This window comes from Erigeron canadensis, chromosome 2 (genome assembly GCF_010389155.1).
Source record: "Erigeron canadensis isolate Cc75 chromosome 2, C_canadensis_v1, whole genome shotgun sequence".
Lineage (NCBI taxonomy): Eukaryota > Viridiplantae > Streptophyta > Magnoliopsida > Asterales > Asteraceae > Erigeron > Erigeron canadensis.
Genome location: NC_057762.1, coordinates 26,709,594 through 26,727,603, shown reverse-complemented (window position 1 = coordinate 26,727,603; position 18,010 = coordinate 26,709,594). Strand labels below are relative to the sequence as shown.

Below are 18,010 nucleotides of genomic sequence, written 5' to 3'. Positions count from 1 at the left end.
GGGTCATTTTTTTTAGTTTTCCGACAAGTTTGATCTAATTGTGGTTACCTTTGCTATGTTATGAAATTGACAAGTTTTGGTTGCTATACCACTACTTTTGGGTTTTGGCTAGTTTTTGGCGACGCCACATGTCGATTTCTTATTCGCAGAAACTTGCCTAAACTTGTAAATTTGCAAAAAAATTGACACTACACCCTTGCCCCTTATATCGAAATACCAACCGATACGGGTATTTAAAACATTGCTTAAATTATGCAAACAAAGACAATGAACTAGTTAAGTCAACTCTAACTGCTTCTCTCGGAGAAGGACCCTCCTGTTGCAGATTTGTTAATTTCTACTGTTTTAGTCGCTTAAACAGCATTTTCTTCACCATTTCCAAATCCTCCATATCGATCTCTCCAAATGAAAAATCGGAGATTTTATAAATATTCGCCTCTTTCGTCTTCCGTCACGTCTCCGGCTGATCCGCCTGTTACCTCAACCAAACCGGAAGAGGTAATATTAATTAACGTATATATGTATATGCATACAAACGCACATGCGCGTGTGTGAATCATGTTTACAGTTTGTTAAACCGGATTCAATTCAGAATGTGCTGAGAAAGGGGCGAAGGCTATTCAGGAGATTTTATAAAGTGGCTGCTCCGTATTGGTTTTCAGAAGATGATAAAGTTCAAGCAAGGATACAGTTGGCTTCTGTGTTTGCTCTGACTTTAGGAACTACTGGAATCAGCGTCGGTTTCAATTTTCTGGGTCGTGATTTCTATAATGCACTTGCTAGTAAGGATTGCAAATTAACTATATATACATACACACACTGCTGATTTTTTTCTGACTTCTTTTTTTTGCAACATAACATATATATGAGTATATTGTAATTCAATGTTTATGTAAATTGTGCTAGATAAAGATCAAGATCAGTTTACTACACAAATTACGTACTACCTTGCTGCTATTGCTGGTGGAATTCTGGTGAGTACATTGCTGCATTCAATTCTTCCCCTGTTGCTACCAACGGGGTGTTACTTTTTTCGTCTGGTGAAAATGATAGCGTTACATACCATGATACCAAATAGAAGAATACAATCCAAAAGACTAGTCTAATGGGTTTATAATCTCCACATTGGTTGCCCACATAACCCATGTGTGACAAGTCCCATACCCTGATACCCAAGATTGGAGACTTTTTGATAACTCGGATCAAACGTGGGAGTACCCGGATTGGGATTTTTACGTATAAAGTAATAATTCTTGAAATTATATGTGATAAACTTCGAACATAAACATAAGTGTTTAAAAACATTTGCATAATACTTAAAGTTCGAGTTTAGAAAACATAAACAAAAACCAGTTTAGGATTTTATTAAAACTTTATAGAATAAGTAACATAACATTTTGTCCAGATTTGACCCGAGTCGGTCGAGTTACCCAAAATTGACCCAATTTTAAGCTGTTGACCGATGTGTAGTCCGATTCATCCCGACTCGGGTCGTGGAGGTGCCGATCCCTGGATGGAGTCCGGGTTCTTGGCCGAATTTTACAACATTGCCCGTATGTTGCAATGGTTTCAGTTCGTAACAGATAGTGACATCGCTGCATATACGGTTAAACAAATTAACTTAATGTCGAATATCCTCGGACGATGTCGGTTAGCTACTACTAATCCTGCTTATTCTGGGTTCTTTTTTACAGATCTTTGTGTTTACAGATTATGCAAGAGAAACTCTTGCTTTGAGGTGGAGATCTTGGATGACAAAGTATTACATGGAGCGTTATCTCAAGAACCAGACGTTTTACCAGATACAGTCTCAATCAATTGATAATCCTGATCAACGAATTGTTGATGATTTGAGTTCTTTCACGAAAACATCACTTTCATTCTCTTTGACACTCTTTAATGCCATGGTGGACTTGATATCTTTCAGCAACATATTGTTTGGCATATATCCACCTCTATTTGTTATTCTTATAGTATATTCGCTTGGTGGAACAGCCATCAGCATTTTCCTTGGCAAAGTGAGATTTCCATCTTTTTTGAAATTTGAGGTTGCAAATTCAATGGATGCAATTTATTGTTTTAACTAGTCGCTTTATTTCGTGCTATTTCTAGGGCCTGGTCAACCTAAATTTTATGCAAGAGAAAATGGAAGCAGATTTTCGTTATGGGCTTGTACGTGTTCGAGAAAATGCTGAGTCAATTGCTTTTTACGGTGGCGAGGAAAATGAAGTCACACTTCTTTTGCAGCGGTTCAGTAGTGCTTTTGGAAATTTAACTGTATGAAATCCTGTTAGTACCCTTACATTGTTGTGCTTACTTTCTAATATTAGGTTGCATGGAATTACTACTTGCATCATACAAGTCTTTATATTATTTCTTAACTACATAATGATGTATGAAGACAATATCCTTAATCCAACGAATTTGTTACAAATTGACCTTATTTAACACATTACTCTATGTTTAATTCACAGCAATTGTTGATATCTTCAAGAAATCTTAAGTTTTTCACCAGCGGTTATCGCTACTTGATTCAGATTCTTCCTGCTGCAGTTGTTGCACCCATGTACTTTTCTGGGAAGATTGAATTTGGTGTTATAAATCAGTCTGTGTCCGCTTTTAATCATATTCTTGGAGATTTTTCCCTCATTGTATATCAATTTCAGGCTATCAGTGCCTTTTCAGCAGTCATTGATCGATTAGGTACATTTTATATCTCGCTTCATCCAAAACATAAATCTTCCATCTTTACTTAGGAAGACGAGCACTAGTTTAATATAATCAATCATGCAGGGGAATTTGATGACTTCCTGGACAGCACCAGTTCTCATGGTCCTGTAGAAGCTTCAGATGAGATTCAACTAACATATTGCAGTGTTAAGGACCCGACCTTTTCCAATTCCATGAAAGTCTTAGATATCCAAAGTCTGTTGGAGATTGAGAGTTTGACCGTACAGACTCCCACAAATAAAGCCCTGCTCATCAGCAATTTGTCACTGGAAGTCTGCAAGAACGAGCATTTACTGGTTAGGACTCTATTGATCTATTATATTCGTTGACTGTTTGTGATGTGTATCAACTGATTAAAACAGTAGATAGGAGAGAACACAGAGAATAACACAATAGTTGGAACTCTACTGATCTATTATATTCGTTGACTATTTTTTTTAATGCAGATTACTGGACCAAGTGGGATTGGGAAAACATCTTTGTTAAGAGCCCTTGCCGGTCTTTGGCGTACTGGTAGTGGAAAGATCACATTCTATGCTAAATATGCACCAGATGTGGCTCCTAATGAAGAAACTTTAGTAGATGAAAGCAAGGTTGGTTATAAAATTTCAAAATACCGGGATTTTAAAGGTGTTTTTTTCCTTCCCCAAAGGCCGTATATGGTTTTAGGAACCCTTCGGCAGCAGCTGCTTTATCCCACGTGGCCTGATGTTTCAGATTCCAACCCACATGACTTCAAACTTACTGGTATGAATTTAGAAGTTGGCGTTTGTTTTGAAGTGACTTTGGTCATGAAAAGTATTATATAAATTTTTGATTGTTAATCGACACTATTATACAGATTCAGTGCTTCCCCTTGAAAATGTTAGTGCCCGATCTCAGCAGCCTACTGCAGATGATTTGATCCAAGCTTTAGAAGATGTGCATCTTGGGCATTTGTTGTCACGTTTTAGTGGTCTGGATGCAACCAATGAATGGTCGAGGGTCCTTTCCCTTGGTGAGCAGCAACGGCTTGCGTTTGCACGCTTGTTGCTCTCTCGACCAGACTTGGTTCTTTTGGATGAATCAACAAGTGCTTTAGATGACGCCAATGAGGTAAATCTTTAAATTTATTACAGATGTCGTCATTGGGGCCCAGCATGTTGGGTAACAAGTCGACATGGGTTTGTGCCGAAAGTTCATCATCTAATATGGGTCAAAATTTGGGTTGACCCGAACACTTTTGTACTCGTTATTGATGCCTTTTTGTATGAATAGGTAGTGTCAAGTATGATTCTTAAAATTTATTTTCTGAATGATAAATTAATTTCTTGAATAAAATGATTTAGAAGGTTCTAAGCATTACAAATATACATTTAGGTGACATTCTTCCCATGCGGCTCATTTAGACAGTTCTGTTTTAAGCCCGTTGCAGTTCAATAGAACTTGAATTGACCTTTTCATAGGTAGATGGATTGAAATTGCCACTTGTAAATTATATCAATGAATTATTAGAATTTTTACTGGATTGATTTTTCCAAACAATGTACATATGCCCAGCAAATTGATGAAGATACATATCCAGTTACTTTTATGTCTAGCCACTATCACAGTTAAGCAAAGTCACAAAGAAGTCCCATTAATTAGAGGATTTGTTTTACCACGACTATCGTTAAAAATTGCAATAATACATACTGATCTGTTCAATTAGTTATATGGCATTCCTTGAATGAGTTAGGTGCTATCAAATTTATGTTACTATTGCGGCTGACACGATACATGCTTATGTTTGCAGGCTCACTTGTATGAAAAAATTAATGCAGCAGGAATTACGTATATAAGTATTGGCCACCGGACAAGTCTACATAAATTTCATAAAAAGGCTTTGCGGATCTCACCGATTGATGTGGACACTAACCAGCCGAATTGGTCTATAGAACTCTTGTAAAGTAGAGTTGATCTGCAATCCTTAAACTGATTATTTTAGTGCTCAAAACCTATAATTCTCGTAGGTGCAGGGTCTATTATATACTATAGAAAAACCGATAGGTCATGATCGACCTATATACAATTGATTAGGTGCTTAGTGCTTTCAGTCTTTTACTGTAGTGAAATATGCTGTTCATCATACTCATGTAGTCACTAAATGGCCTGAACTGTTGTAGTGATATAGGAACAAATAAAATTGAAGGCAGTTTCTTTCTGTTATATTTTATTTTATTTTTTTGAACGTCGATTTTTATAGTTCCCTATTCTAGCTATTTTTTGGCAAATTTTCACTAGAATTGTCCCACAGCTGGGAGATTCTTCCATGACTTAGACAGCTTTATGTCTGCATCTTCTTCAAGTTTGCCTAATGGGCCTTTACAAACCTCCATGACTACTTGGCTAGGGTTGTATATAAATTGAAATAACAAGCCTTGGTCGATCAGCCATTCTGGCCAGGGCAAGAAGGCTTAAAGTCTCTGTGAGTTTATAAAACACCTCTTTAATTTCCTCCGATCTCATGGCCTCTAAAACAGTAGGCCCTGAGAAAAACCTACGAATGTCACAACCTTTTGGTTCTTGAACTCGCTCATCCACTTTGATGACCAGTTTGGAATGTGAATTTGTTCCACATTTGATGATGAAAGGGATGTCGGCCCGTGTTAAACTGCAAGAAAGGGATGTCGGCCCGTGTTTTAGCTGCACCGATGTCCCTTGGGACTTGTCGATCATCCGCTTCAACAATGATGGTTGTCAATAAAGTTATGTGATTGAACAATCTAGAATTTTTCCATATGTTTTAGAAACATATATAAAAACTACTTGTAATATTTTCAACGAACTTAATTTATAACATCTACCCTTAACTCGTGAATAACTACACTACACATTTTACATTAATAACCACACCACTATCGATGCCGTCACTCTCATTACACATCTACACCCTTGCATCATGCTGGTACCCTTTTAATAATCATAAGAGAAAACTCCTAGTTAAAACGTACTTGTAGATTCCTGGCTTCCTCAAGTTTCTCTACAAGCATATCGATTGACAGTCGTCACTTTTCGAGATCATTTAGTTCAGTGATAGCAAAATTTCTTTTTTTTTTTAACGGCAAGCAATATCAGCAATTAGTTAAGTGAAGTTGAGCCAATTTGATCCTTTAGTCAATAACAATAATCTCATATAACTAATCTTGTCTCATTAGTAACGTTGGTCCAAACGTTTAAGAAACTCAGACTCTATAGTTAAAAGGGATAATGGTATTAGAGCGTAATTAATTATGACCGAATGGTTATGTTATGCAGTGATCTTTAAAACTGCCTATCTGATATAAGGACCTTTCTTTTTTGTTCTTTTCATATACCGGTTGACCTGTTGTACGGTCATGGTTACGGTTGTGGGTTGTGAACTCCGACGAGATGGATGGTGGATGGTCTTACACTCCGACGAGGTTGTAGTGGGTGGTCTCGGTCTCATTTTTTCTTCCATTTAAGAGGTGCAACTATCTTTTCACCGTCTCCTCATCCGGACACGTGCCACCACTGACTGCCACAAATATAATAAACAAATGTCAGCCGCCACCCAGACAACCACCGTTGTCATCCTCGGTCAAAATCCCCCCTTTTACCCCATTGTAAACCAATGTTGCTGGATCTTGATAGTGGTGGGGATTAGACGGAGAAGTTGATCGGAGTATAAAATCGTCGGAGTAACCCAGTAGCATACATCAAGTGAACAAAACATTGAGGTTCTTACATCAATTTAACACTTTTGTATTACATAACCATTCTCTCATAGTTGGTTACACTACTCCGGTGCCTTAATCCTTATTCTTTTTTACGTCCACCGTGGTATTACCGGTTACATATAGGATGTCACCCGGTAGGATACATTAAAAGAACAAAAATGGAAAGTACTTACATCAGATAGCCAATTTGAAAGGTTACTACATTACATAACCATTGAGTCATAGTTTGTTACAGTCTGGTGTCATAATCCCTAATAATAATAATAATAACAATAATAATAACAATGGATGGAGGGCTTGATGTATGTGTTGATCTAAAAGGGTCATCACCTTTAACACAAACTGGTATGATTGATTTTGTTCCTGGTCGTGCGGTGATTGAGGCTACACAATGCAAACGCGTCAAGTATGAGGCTAAGTGCGCAAACACTGGATACGGGTTTCTCCCATTCTCATTCTCAAACATTTGGGGAACTTGAGAAGGATGCAGTGACTTTACTAATTAGAGGATCTGAAAGTTCTCTGTTACTCGATCATAAGTACATTGGAACACGTGTTGTTGCTCATAATTCTAGTAGGATTAGTTTTGCTATAGCTAGAGGAGTGGAGCCCAGATAGTATCTCGGCTCCCCACTACTTTCTTGTAAACCTTTTGAATTTCTAATATGATGTCTTTTAAGAATAATAATAATAATAATTATAAAAACTAATAATAATACTAACAATAATAATAATAATTATATTAGTTGACCACAAACAAATGACTTAGTTCATTTGGTTAATACCAAAGATCTTAATTAATTGCCGTTTTGCAATGTTATTCTCAAGAATATACATATATACAGATCGAAGATGTGATAGTGAAATCAATTACCACTTAATTTGCTTCCTTAATTCTGACTATTTAATTAAGCTAACGTACGCTTCAATGCCGACAATGCGGATAGTAATCTATGATCAAAGAACTCAGATTAATTATTACAGGATGCTAATGAGGCCAAGCTACACTTTTTCACCTTTTTTTATTGATAAAACTGCATACAATATATATATATATATATAAAATTAAACACCGAGAAATAAATGGCCTCAACAAGCTACGTACATATATAGCTACTTAGCTAGGATCTGACTAACTAACTGCCAGACTAGCTTATTCTTTACTAAAGAAAACGACTTATTGATTCACAACGACACATAGATAGACTCAATACTGTAATGTAGGCATGATAAGAAGTTACTGCCAGACTTTATTCTTAGTACGTAATTAAAGAAAGACTTGTTCAAGCCATATAAGACTTAATTGACTGTAGTTGACCCCTTAAAGCTTCATGGGATCGACCGTGATCAGGCCAGTGGTCCAGAGAGTGGTGGTGAGTTGGAATCATCTCAAAGAGAAAGGCTCTTTTGATCACTGCCATTAATGCCATCATCAATTGTATTGGTGGCATGTAGTACTGCAGCAGCATCATGAGAGCAGTGATCTAAATCTTCTTTTTTCTCGACATTGGGTAATTGTTTACGTACATCTTTGGATGACCTCCTTCCAATGGGTTTAACCAGCAGCCCTATGAATTTCCTTCCAACCAAACAGATCAGCAGAGTCACAAGGATTATTAAACCAAACTGATTCACAGTTGTGGCGTATTCTTGCTGTTCTTGTTGATTCTCATTGGCGTCTTGTTGTGGTTCCACATAGTCATGACCCACATAGCCGTCCATCTTGTCATGAACCACATAGTCGTTCCTTATAATGCTTCCAAAGACAGTTTTGGTATGATCTCTCCATACAGCCTCCAAGGCGACTATGGCGTCATCCATCCCAGAACGTTAACTATTAAAACTGGATTGTACGTAATGTGTGTGTGTGTGTGTATATGTATATATATATATATATATGTATGTATGTACCCTTAAATACAGGCCATAGAAAGAGAGATATTAGCCAAAATATAACAAGAAGAAGAAGCACCCTAGCTTGGCTATATATATTCACGTTTCTCACATACACTTGCATCTAACTAATCATCTTTTCTTATTTATTACGAGTAGTACTATATATATGATTAATAAGCAAGCTAACTAATTTTAATTGATCAAGTATATAAAAAGACTTTGCTTTTCTAGTAGTTGACGTTATGAGAATCTATCATTTTATTGTCTATTGATGTTTAATTAAAAACTAAATGTGCAAAAACCATAATAAGTTGACATTATCAATATTCAAATACGTACTAATTTATTATGGTTTAAATTCAATTTACAATACTTAGTAATAATAAATTGATCTATATATTAAAGTTTTGAGTTTTTTAACTATTAACATATTTTTTTTAACACTATGCTTATTAAAGTTGTTTACTAACTGTAACATTTTTAGTGATATATATATATATTAAAATCATAATATGTCAATTATTTTAATATTTTATTTTTAAATTAAAGATATTTTAAATATTTTATAATTCAAATATGATAATGTTATATGTGTTTCCTATAAAGAAAATTATATTTTTACACGTTTTATTTTTCTTATATGAATCATGAAAATTGCTAAAAAATTTTAAGAAGAGATAATATATAGTACAATTACTATTAAAACTTTATTAAACTTAGATTAAATTTATTTATATATAATTAATTGTTTTATATTTATTTGATAGAACATACAATTACGATATATAAATATATATATATATATATCAACTATTTATCTAATTAGCTATTATGTTATTGGATATTTATTAGCTATTTATTGGTTAAAAAGTATAGATTTATAATAGAAAACAAAAAGTATAAATTAAAGTCAAAATTGAAAATAAAAATCAACTTTAAAAAATTAAGACTTGTGATTGGTTAATAAGTTATTAGAATAATTATGTTTTGTTATATTAAAAAAAAGGTGCGGCTAATCATCTTATACCACACAAACACTCATCATGAGTGCGTGCGTTATATGTGACTCTCACACCTAAAGGTAGGGGATATTCAAACTATCTTTATTCGAATATATTATCCGAAAATCTGATCCGATTTTATCCAAAAAGTCAGATATCTGAAATTTTGAATATATGAACTTCGGACATCCAAAATTTCATCCAAAATTTCAGATTCAGATATATAGTGATTTTTGAAAATTTTGGATATTTCGGATATCCGAAAACTTTATTTTGTAAAAAAATTGCAATATATATTTTTTATATTAAAAAATAATTGAAAATTTCCGAATAGTTTGTAGTCAATATTCGAAAAATATATACTTTGGTAAAAATTCAGATATTTTGTATAGTTCTGATATCCGATTTTGGATATCCGAATTTCAAATATCCAAAATTTCAGATATGTGTTCGGATATTGAAATCTACCGTCCAAAATTTCTAGTATCCAAAAATTGGATATCCGACTTTAAACACCCCAACATAAAGGATTCGTGATGCGCATTTTATAGACTTTGTTAAGACCTGGATTCGCTGATAAGACTTACTCACTGACATGCATAGTCAGCAAGTCTTTAGTGAGTCCAGTGACTCTCTTCAGTGGGTTGCATGCTGACCAAAAGTTCATCATGGCGGGAAGCATTCAAATCACATGAAGACAAGAGTCACATGGTGGTTCTTCCAACTGTAACGTGCCTTAAATGGCAAAGATACATGTTGGGACCAAAGCAAGGGTTCTCTCTCTCATACCCGATTTGGTATAGAAGACAAGGGCACATGATTCAAGTACCATGAGCCAATTGGATGTCGACAACCACCATCAAGTCACAATCAAAGCAGGTTGTGTTGCCCCAAGTCTTCTCCTATATAAAGCAACACAGCCACATTGTATCAAGTGTGTTAGTCACCTTGAAAGTGTGTATCACTTGTAATTGTTCAAGTTTTTAGTGTGTCTAGACTTAGCAATTACCATTGTTCTTTTGTATTCTTGTAAGTCAAATGTGTAAGATCAACCATGTATTCATCGTTTAATCAATGATACATATGATTATCCTTGCATTGATGTATTACAATTGAACTTAACATTGTTCTTGTTATTTACTTGCTTACTTACTTTCTTGTCTAGTTTAATTAAAACATAAGTTGTGCATTCGTGGACTATCAAGTGGTATCAGAGCCACCGTCCTAAATCATTGGAACAAGATCTGTTTGCCTCCTTGTGTTTACATTTAAAACTTCTGTTCTTTAATTCTTCTTGAAACCTTTTTTTAACAAGAATATGTCTTCTGTTCCCAGCCTAGTGAACACACGTGACTTTGGCTACGTGTCGACACCTCCTAAGTTCGAGCCCAAAGATTTTGGGTCTTGGAAGGAGAGGATGCTTCTTCACATCTCTGGTGTGGAACCCTATTTAATGACCATATTAACTGAGGGTCCATACGTACCGATGTATGTCCAAAGGACTCCAGGAGCTACACCTGAAGCTCCTGAGATAGTCAATGACCTGGTTAAACCAGAGGTTCAATGGACAGATGAAGAAAGAAAGCTGGTAAATCTTGATGCTAGACTGAAAAACATGATTATCGTTACTCTTCCCACTGAAATTATGAAACTAGTCATCAAGTATCCCTCTTCAAAGGAAGTATGGGACAGACTTGTCAGCACCTATGAAGGATCTGCTGACCTTATCAAAATCAAGAAAATTGATTTGAAAAGAGCTTATGAAAACTTCTTCTCTCTTCCTGATGAAAGTCTTGAGAGCACCTATACTCGCTTTAAAGGGTTGCTCAATGATATGACAAATGTTGGCATTACCCATGATAACTTTGAAGTATGTCATAAATTCATCGACTCTCTTCCTCTTAAGTGGCAAAACTTAAGACCAACTCTTCGTACTACAAAGAAAATCCAAGATTTTGATCTTGAAGAACTTTTTGGCACTCTTCAATTTGAAGAAAGAGCATTGGCTCAAAATATTCGAGCCTCTGCTGATGCCAAAAGACATGCTGGCCCTTCTTCTTCTGTCAGCATCTCCTCTCATCCTATTTCTGACCCTATCGCTCTTGTTTCTACTGAGCCCATCGATCTCTATGATGGTGCCAGTACCTCTAATCTTCCAGCATCCATTCAGACCCTCATTAATGAGCTGGATGATGAAGAAAAACAAGATTTGTTTAATGACTTCATGGGCTTTTCCCTGGTTGCTGGTAGAAGATACTCCAGAAGGTGGAATAATCGCAAAACGGTTACTCCCCTCAAACCCCCTGTTGATAAATCACAGGAAGAGTGCTGGAGGTGTGGCAGAAAAGGCCACTACAAGAAGGAGTGCAGAGTCTCCTTACCCAATCCTGCTGTTCCCAAAACTAATTCATCCAAATCTGCTGATGAATATAGGAACAAATATTATCAGCTGAAGGCTAAGGTGGCTGAAACAGAGGATGTCAAAGTTCCAGCAAAAGGTCTAATTGCTGAAGAACATGATTGGGCTGACTCAAATGATTCTGATGATGACGATTATGTTGATGCCATGTGCCTTATGGCACTTGCTGACAGTGATGCCCTGACAAAGGATCAAGTCTCCTCTAGTCAGTGGGTGAACGTCATTGTTAAAAAGGTACACTCTCTTCTCTCTTCCTCTTCTAATCAAGACAAGACCAAAATTATTGAGTCCTTGTCTTGTGATCTTCAGTTCGTAGAAAGTCTACGTGTTGAACTTCAATCTAAACTTAACTCTGCTGGAGTAGAGTTAAGTGAAAAATCTGAAAAACTTGTGAAATTGAAAAATGTTCATGTTGAACTTCAATCTCATGAGTTGATGACTCAGAAACTTCAACTTGAGAATGAAACTCTCAAGGCTGAAGTTTCTAATCTAAAGAAGATTGTACCCTCCTGGTCAAAGGCTTCTAAATTTCATCATCAATGCTTGAGCGAACAAGTCCCTGCTCAAGTACAGGCGGTAATTGGTGGCAATTTTGATGCTGCTGCCTCTATCGCTGACTCCTTTAATGATGATGTAAATCCTGAAATCTCCATTCCTCCACCCTGTTCATCTTCCATCTCTCAAGAAGAAATGAAAAAGTGGTATTTTGTCAAGGGACAAAATGACTACCATGCTGAGATGGATTCTAAGGCTACAGCATCTACCAATGTTCCCCCTTTAAATGCTAAAAGTACCAGTACCTCTGCCAGTACTTTTGACATGTTCTCCCATCTTCCTATTGTTGGCATGATGCCACATGAAGGGAGAATTCAAAACTCTCCTCCAAGAACTTTTAAAGGGAATATCTCAAGTGATGGGTATGTACCCATTGCTCCTCAGCCTCTATCCACAAAAGGTGTTGAGCCCTTTAAAAGAAGCACTATTGCTGCTCCCTGTGACTATGGTACCCCTCAGCGGGTCAATCATGTCGGTCAGCAACACTCTGGTGCACAATCTTCATCTCAGCTTGAACCTACCCATACAAATTCAATATCTGATCATCAAATGAACAGAAGGGTTAGGTTCACTGATGTAAGACACCAGCAAGTACTTCCCACAAAGGAAATACATGCTGATGCTCAAACTAATACAGTATCTCAATCAATGCCCTCAAAATCAAATCTAAGGCATGTTACTCCTAAAAGAGGAAGACAGCCTTCTCAAAATAGATCTGACACTCCTCAACAAGGACACTTTCCTCATCAGCAGGTAAGGCATATAACTCCTCAGCGAGGACATTTGCCACATCACCAAATGAGGTCTATTACTCCACAAAGAGGACAAGTACCCTCTCAGCACAGTCACTCCTCAATATCCAACAGGGAATATCTACCTCATAGGCAAATGAGGTCAGTCACTCCAAAACGTCAAGTCAGATCCACAACTCCTAATCATGAGAATCAGTCTCAGTAGGGTTCCTCTTCTTCCTACCCTGCTGGAAAGCAAGCATGGACCATGATTAGAGGACATCAGATTCCTCAAAATCATGGTGAATCCATACTTGGTCCTGTTCCTCAAATGCCCCCTCCTAAACTTAGACAAAGGAATAAGTCCAAGTCTAAGCAAAAGAGCAAGGCTTCCTCTTCCTCCACTCCACAAATAAATGAACTTACTCAGCGAGTAAATGATCTTTCCTCTCAGCTGAGGGACTTTCTCCTTCAAAATCAAGGCAATTCCTCTGACAAAAAATGTTATCTTTGTAGCAGCAGAGGACATGTTGCCTCTGAATGTGTTTTATATAGCCCAAGAGATGCTCCAGCAGTTGTATGTCAACCAAACATCTCTACAGCTACTGAAACATCTTCCTCCTTTACTCGGATTAGTGAGAACCTCTCTACTGAACCAGTTATCAGTGACACCTCCTCTGTCACAAATGCAAGCATTGCTGAATACATTGTTGCTCAGCGCTTTAAAATTCCCCACTCTCAAAGGGTTATTTCAAATTCTTGGGGGCAACCCTCTATGCTGGTTGAGTACAGCGCTCCTAATGTAGTGAGCAGCTATGCATATCTTCATAGTAATGAAACCAGCATTATGCCCACCAATGAAGATAATACTACCCCTGTCTCTGTGGGAGATCACATTACTCTTGAGGAGGCACTCTCTGTAGAGCCAACATCCTCCACTGAAGTACCTTCAGATAATCCTGCTGACATAGAAATGGATGAACAAAGTGAACCCTAAATCCTTTCTTTTCATCCATGCAGGGCTCGCTAGGTAAAGGAGTGTGGTATTTGGATAGCGGTTGTTCAAAACACATGACAGGCTCTAAGTCACTGCTGGATGACTATACTGAGGCACCTGGTCCTACAGTGGTGTTTGGTGATAACTCCATTGGACAGACTGAAGGGTATGGTCTTCTTTCTAATGGCCTCATAAAATTCTCAAAAGTTGCTTATGTAAATGGATTAAAGCATAATCTCATCAGCATAAGTCAACTATGTGATGCTGACTACAAGGTAATCCTTGATAAACATCAAGGCACTGTAGTAAACATCAACAAGGAAGTCGTCTTGGTTGCACCAAGAAAAAGAGATGTATATCTTGTAGACTTCACTCCTATCAAGACTGATAGTGAGACTTGTTTCTTTGCTAAGTCAGCATCTGAGTTGAATTGGTTATGGCACAAGCGTATGTCGCATGTGAATTTCAAAACCATAAACTCACTGGCCAAAAAGAACCTTGTTCATGGCCTTCCTCCTCTGTCCTTTGAAAAAGATAGGCTTTGTGGTGCTTGTGAAAAAGGCAAATGCCATAGAGCTACTTTCAAAACTAAACAAGCCAACTCTGTTAAGGGTTGCTTTCACCTTCTACACATAGACCTTTTTGGACCAGTGAATGTCCAAAGTCTAAAGGGTAGCAGATACACTTTAGTAATTGTGGATGAATATTCACGATATACTTGGACAATTTTTCTTAATTCTAAGAGTGATGTTGCTGATGAAATTATCAAATTCATTAAGAAAATGGAAAATCTCAACAGCATAAGGGTCAAAGAACTCAGAAGTGATCATGGTACTGAGTTTAGAAACCACACTCTTGAAACTTTTTGTGTTGATCAAGGGATCTCACAAAACTTCTCTTTCACTAGAACTCCTGAGCAAAATGGTGTTGCTAAAAGGAGAAATAGAACTCTTATAGAGGCAGCACGTACTATGCTCAGTGAGTCCTCTCTTCCCAGTAGGTTTTGGGCTGAAGCAGTCAACACTGCTTGTCACACTCAAAATCGATGTCTCATTGTCAAAAGACATGACAAAACAGCATATGAAGTTTTAAGAGGAAAGAAACCTCAAATCAAATACTTTCATGTATTTGGCTGTCCTGTCTTTATTCTTAATAATAAAGATCATTTAGGGAAATTTGATCCTAAAGCTGATGATGGTTACTTTGTTGGATACTCTTCCATTAGCAAAGCTTTTAGAGTATTCAATACTCGTCTTCAAAAAGTGGATGAATCCATTCATGTCACTTTTGATGAAAGCTCATCTGCTGTTAAAGATATCCAGCCATCTTCTACTGAAGAGATTTTCAATGAGTTCACTAACCCTCCTATGGAGGATGCTGACTCATTTGTTGATGCTTCTTGCTCACCTCTTTCTCAGCATCTCACTAAGGATAGTTCAGCAGACCCTGAGCTGGAGCAAGTTGCTGCTCATATCTATATGATTGAGCCAGTTGAGCCTATCTTAAGGTCAATCCATGCAGCATCAGCCAAACCTAGATCACTGGCTGATGATGTGCAAGTTGATGACTCTGCTGATGATGAGTTTCATGATGTTTCAGCTAACACTGAAAACATGGTGTCTGCTGATGACCCCATCATTGATAACTCAAATCAGTCAAATGGCTCCACTGATCAAACTCCTCTTGATCCTTCCATTACCATTGACTTCTCCTCTTATTCTTCTCCTGCTGATTCCATGCAAATATCTTCCGCTGCCACTCTAGGTTCATCAAGTGTCCCATCACTTAAATGGACTTCAAGTCATCCTGCTCACCAAATTATTGGTGATCCTCAGCAGGGCATTGTGACTAGATCAGCGACGAGAACACGTCTATAAGTTAGCTTCTTGTCAACGATCACTCCTAAGAATATTGGAGAGGCCATGGTTGACCCATCGTGGGTTGCTGCCATGCAAGAAGAACTAACTCAATTCCAAAGACAACATGTCTGGTTCTTAGTTCCTCTTCCTCCTGGCAAAGAACCCATTGGAAATAAATGGGTTTATAGAAATAAGATGGACGAAGATGGTGTTGTTATACGCAACAAGGCTAGGTTAGTAGCTCAAGGCTACCTTCAAGAAGAAGGTGTCGAATATGACGAAACCTTTGCTCCAGTGGCTAGACTTGAAGCAATACGCATATTCCTGGCACATGCTGTTAGGTCCAGTTTAAGCTAAACTGGAGCTCTCCAATGACATCTGGAGAGCATGAGGAATTGTCCGAAATATTATAAGTCCAGTTGCATTGTACAGGTTTAGCAACTGATGACTTCCTCCAGTTGAGATCAGCAGACTAGAATCTGAAGACCTTCCAGTTGAAGTCAAAGACAACAATTGGAAGATAGAGATTGGCAATGGCAGCGAAGCCCAGTTGACAATCTACCAGATTAATCAACTGGAGAATCCTCCAGTGTAAATGCTCTTACAAAGCTTTACACTGATTACGAGGAGGACCTTTTTACTCTACATCCTTTTAACCGGACAATGATATTGTCTTTGGATAAAGGTGCAAAGATGTAGAGTGGTTGAATAAAGTAACCTTTTGTCTTACTTTAGTTAGCACACACAAAGGATTATTTAAACAATACTTTTGTGTGCTGTCAACCATATTTGTACGTTGAAGTTGAGATCCCCATGCTCAATCTTCGACTATAAATAAAGGTCCTTGCACAAGAAGAGTACAACAACTTTGCAAATACATATATTCTGCAATATTGGTGAACTTGTGCAATATTCTCTCAATCTTAAAAAGGAACATTTCACAACTCTAAGTGTTTCGATTGTTTACGAGAATTTCCCAAGTTTAGATCAATTGTAATTCATGGGTTGTTAGGATATTTACATTCATGTATTATCTTGGTTCCGCAACAACCTTGTATTTTATTTAAACAAGTAATAAATAAAATACACTTGAAAATTACATATTGTCTCACCAGTTTACATACTTGTCACTTATATTATTGCAGTGTGTTAATTTACATATTTTGTCACCTTTATACATTAACTCCAGTTAACCTGGTACACGATCAATCTAAACTGGTCACATCCAGATTAATTGATCGTGTTGCAAAGTTCTCTCACCATTGACATAGAGGTGTCTTCAGCACCCATCTAGTAATAGTTGGGACTTACACATGCTGCTTATCGAAACTTCACTGTATATCAAATGGATGTCAAGAGTGCTTTCCTAAATGGAAAACTCGAAGAAGAAGTTTATGTGGAGCAGCCACCTAGTTTTGAAGATCTGACCAAGCCAAACCATGTCTATCGTCTTTATAAAGCATTATATGGTCTTAAACAAGCTCCCAGAGCTTGGTATGACACTCTCTCTGAATTTCTTCTTTCTCATGAGTTTCAGCGAGGATCTATAGACAGCACCCTCTTTATCTATAGAAAGGGTGCTCATGTTCTCTATGTACAAATATATGTCGATGACATCATATTTGGATCCTCCAGTAAGAAACTTTGTAATAAATTTAGCTCACTAATGTCTTCTCATTTTGAAATGAGTATGATGGGTGAGCTAACCTTCTTCCTTGGTCTACAAATTCGCCAGCTCACTGATGACATCTTTATAAACCAAGAAAAGTATATACGAGACATGCTGGCCAAATTTGATATGTCTAATATCACCACAAAGCCTACTCCCATGTCTTCTCCAAACAATCTCCATGTTGACCCTGATGGTAAGCATGTGAACCCCACTTTCTATCGTGGAATGATTGGCTCACTGATGTATCTCACAGCGAGTCGTCCTGACATTATGTTTGCTACTTGCCTTTGTGCAAGGTATCAAGCATCACCCAGGGAGTCTCACCTTCTCGTTGTCAAGCGTATCTTTAAATATCTCAAAGGGACTTCCTCTTTAGGTCTCTGGTATCCCAAGGAGTCTACCTTTGACTTAGTTGCATACTCTGACTCTGA

The 18,010-nt window shown here is 37.3% G+C and overlaps 1 protein-coding gene across 1 annotated transcript; it reads left to right on the top strand.

The window, feature by feature from the left end:
- The first annotated feature begins 297 nt into the window (after positions 1-297).
- Positions 298-4,896, top strand: LOC122589405 (ABC transporter D family member 2, chloroplastic-like). The gene is made up of 10 exons (XM_043761697.1): positions 298-498; positions 593-782; positions 907-974; positions 1,695-2,018; positions 2,113-2,277; positions 2,475-2,703; positions 2,794-3,026; positions 3,177-3,477; positions 3,572-3,825; positions 4,505-4,896. Exons 1-10 carry the CDS (start codon positions 406-408, stop codon positions 4,655-4,657), a joined length of 2,010 nt encoding a protein of 669 aa, XP_043617632.1. The 5' UTR covers positions 298-405; the 3' UTR covers positions 4,658-4,896.
- Positions 4,897-18,010: the final 13,114 nt, after the last annotated feature.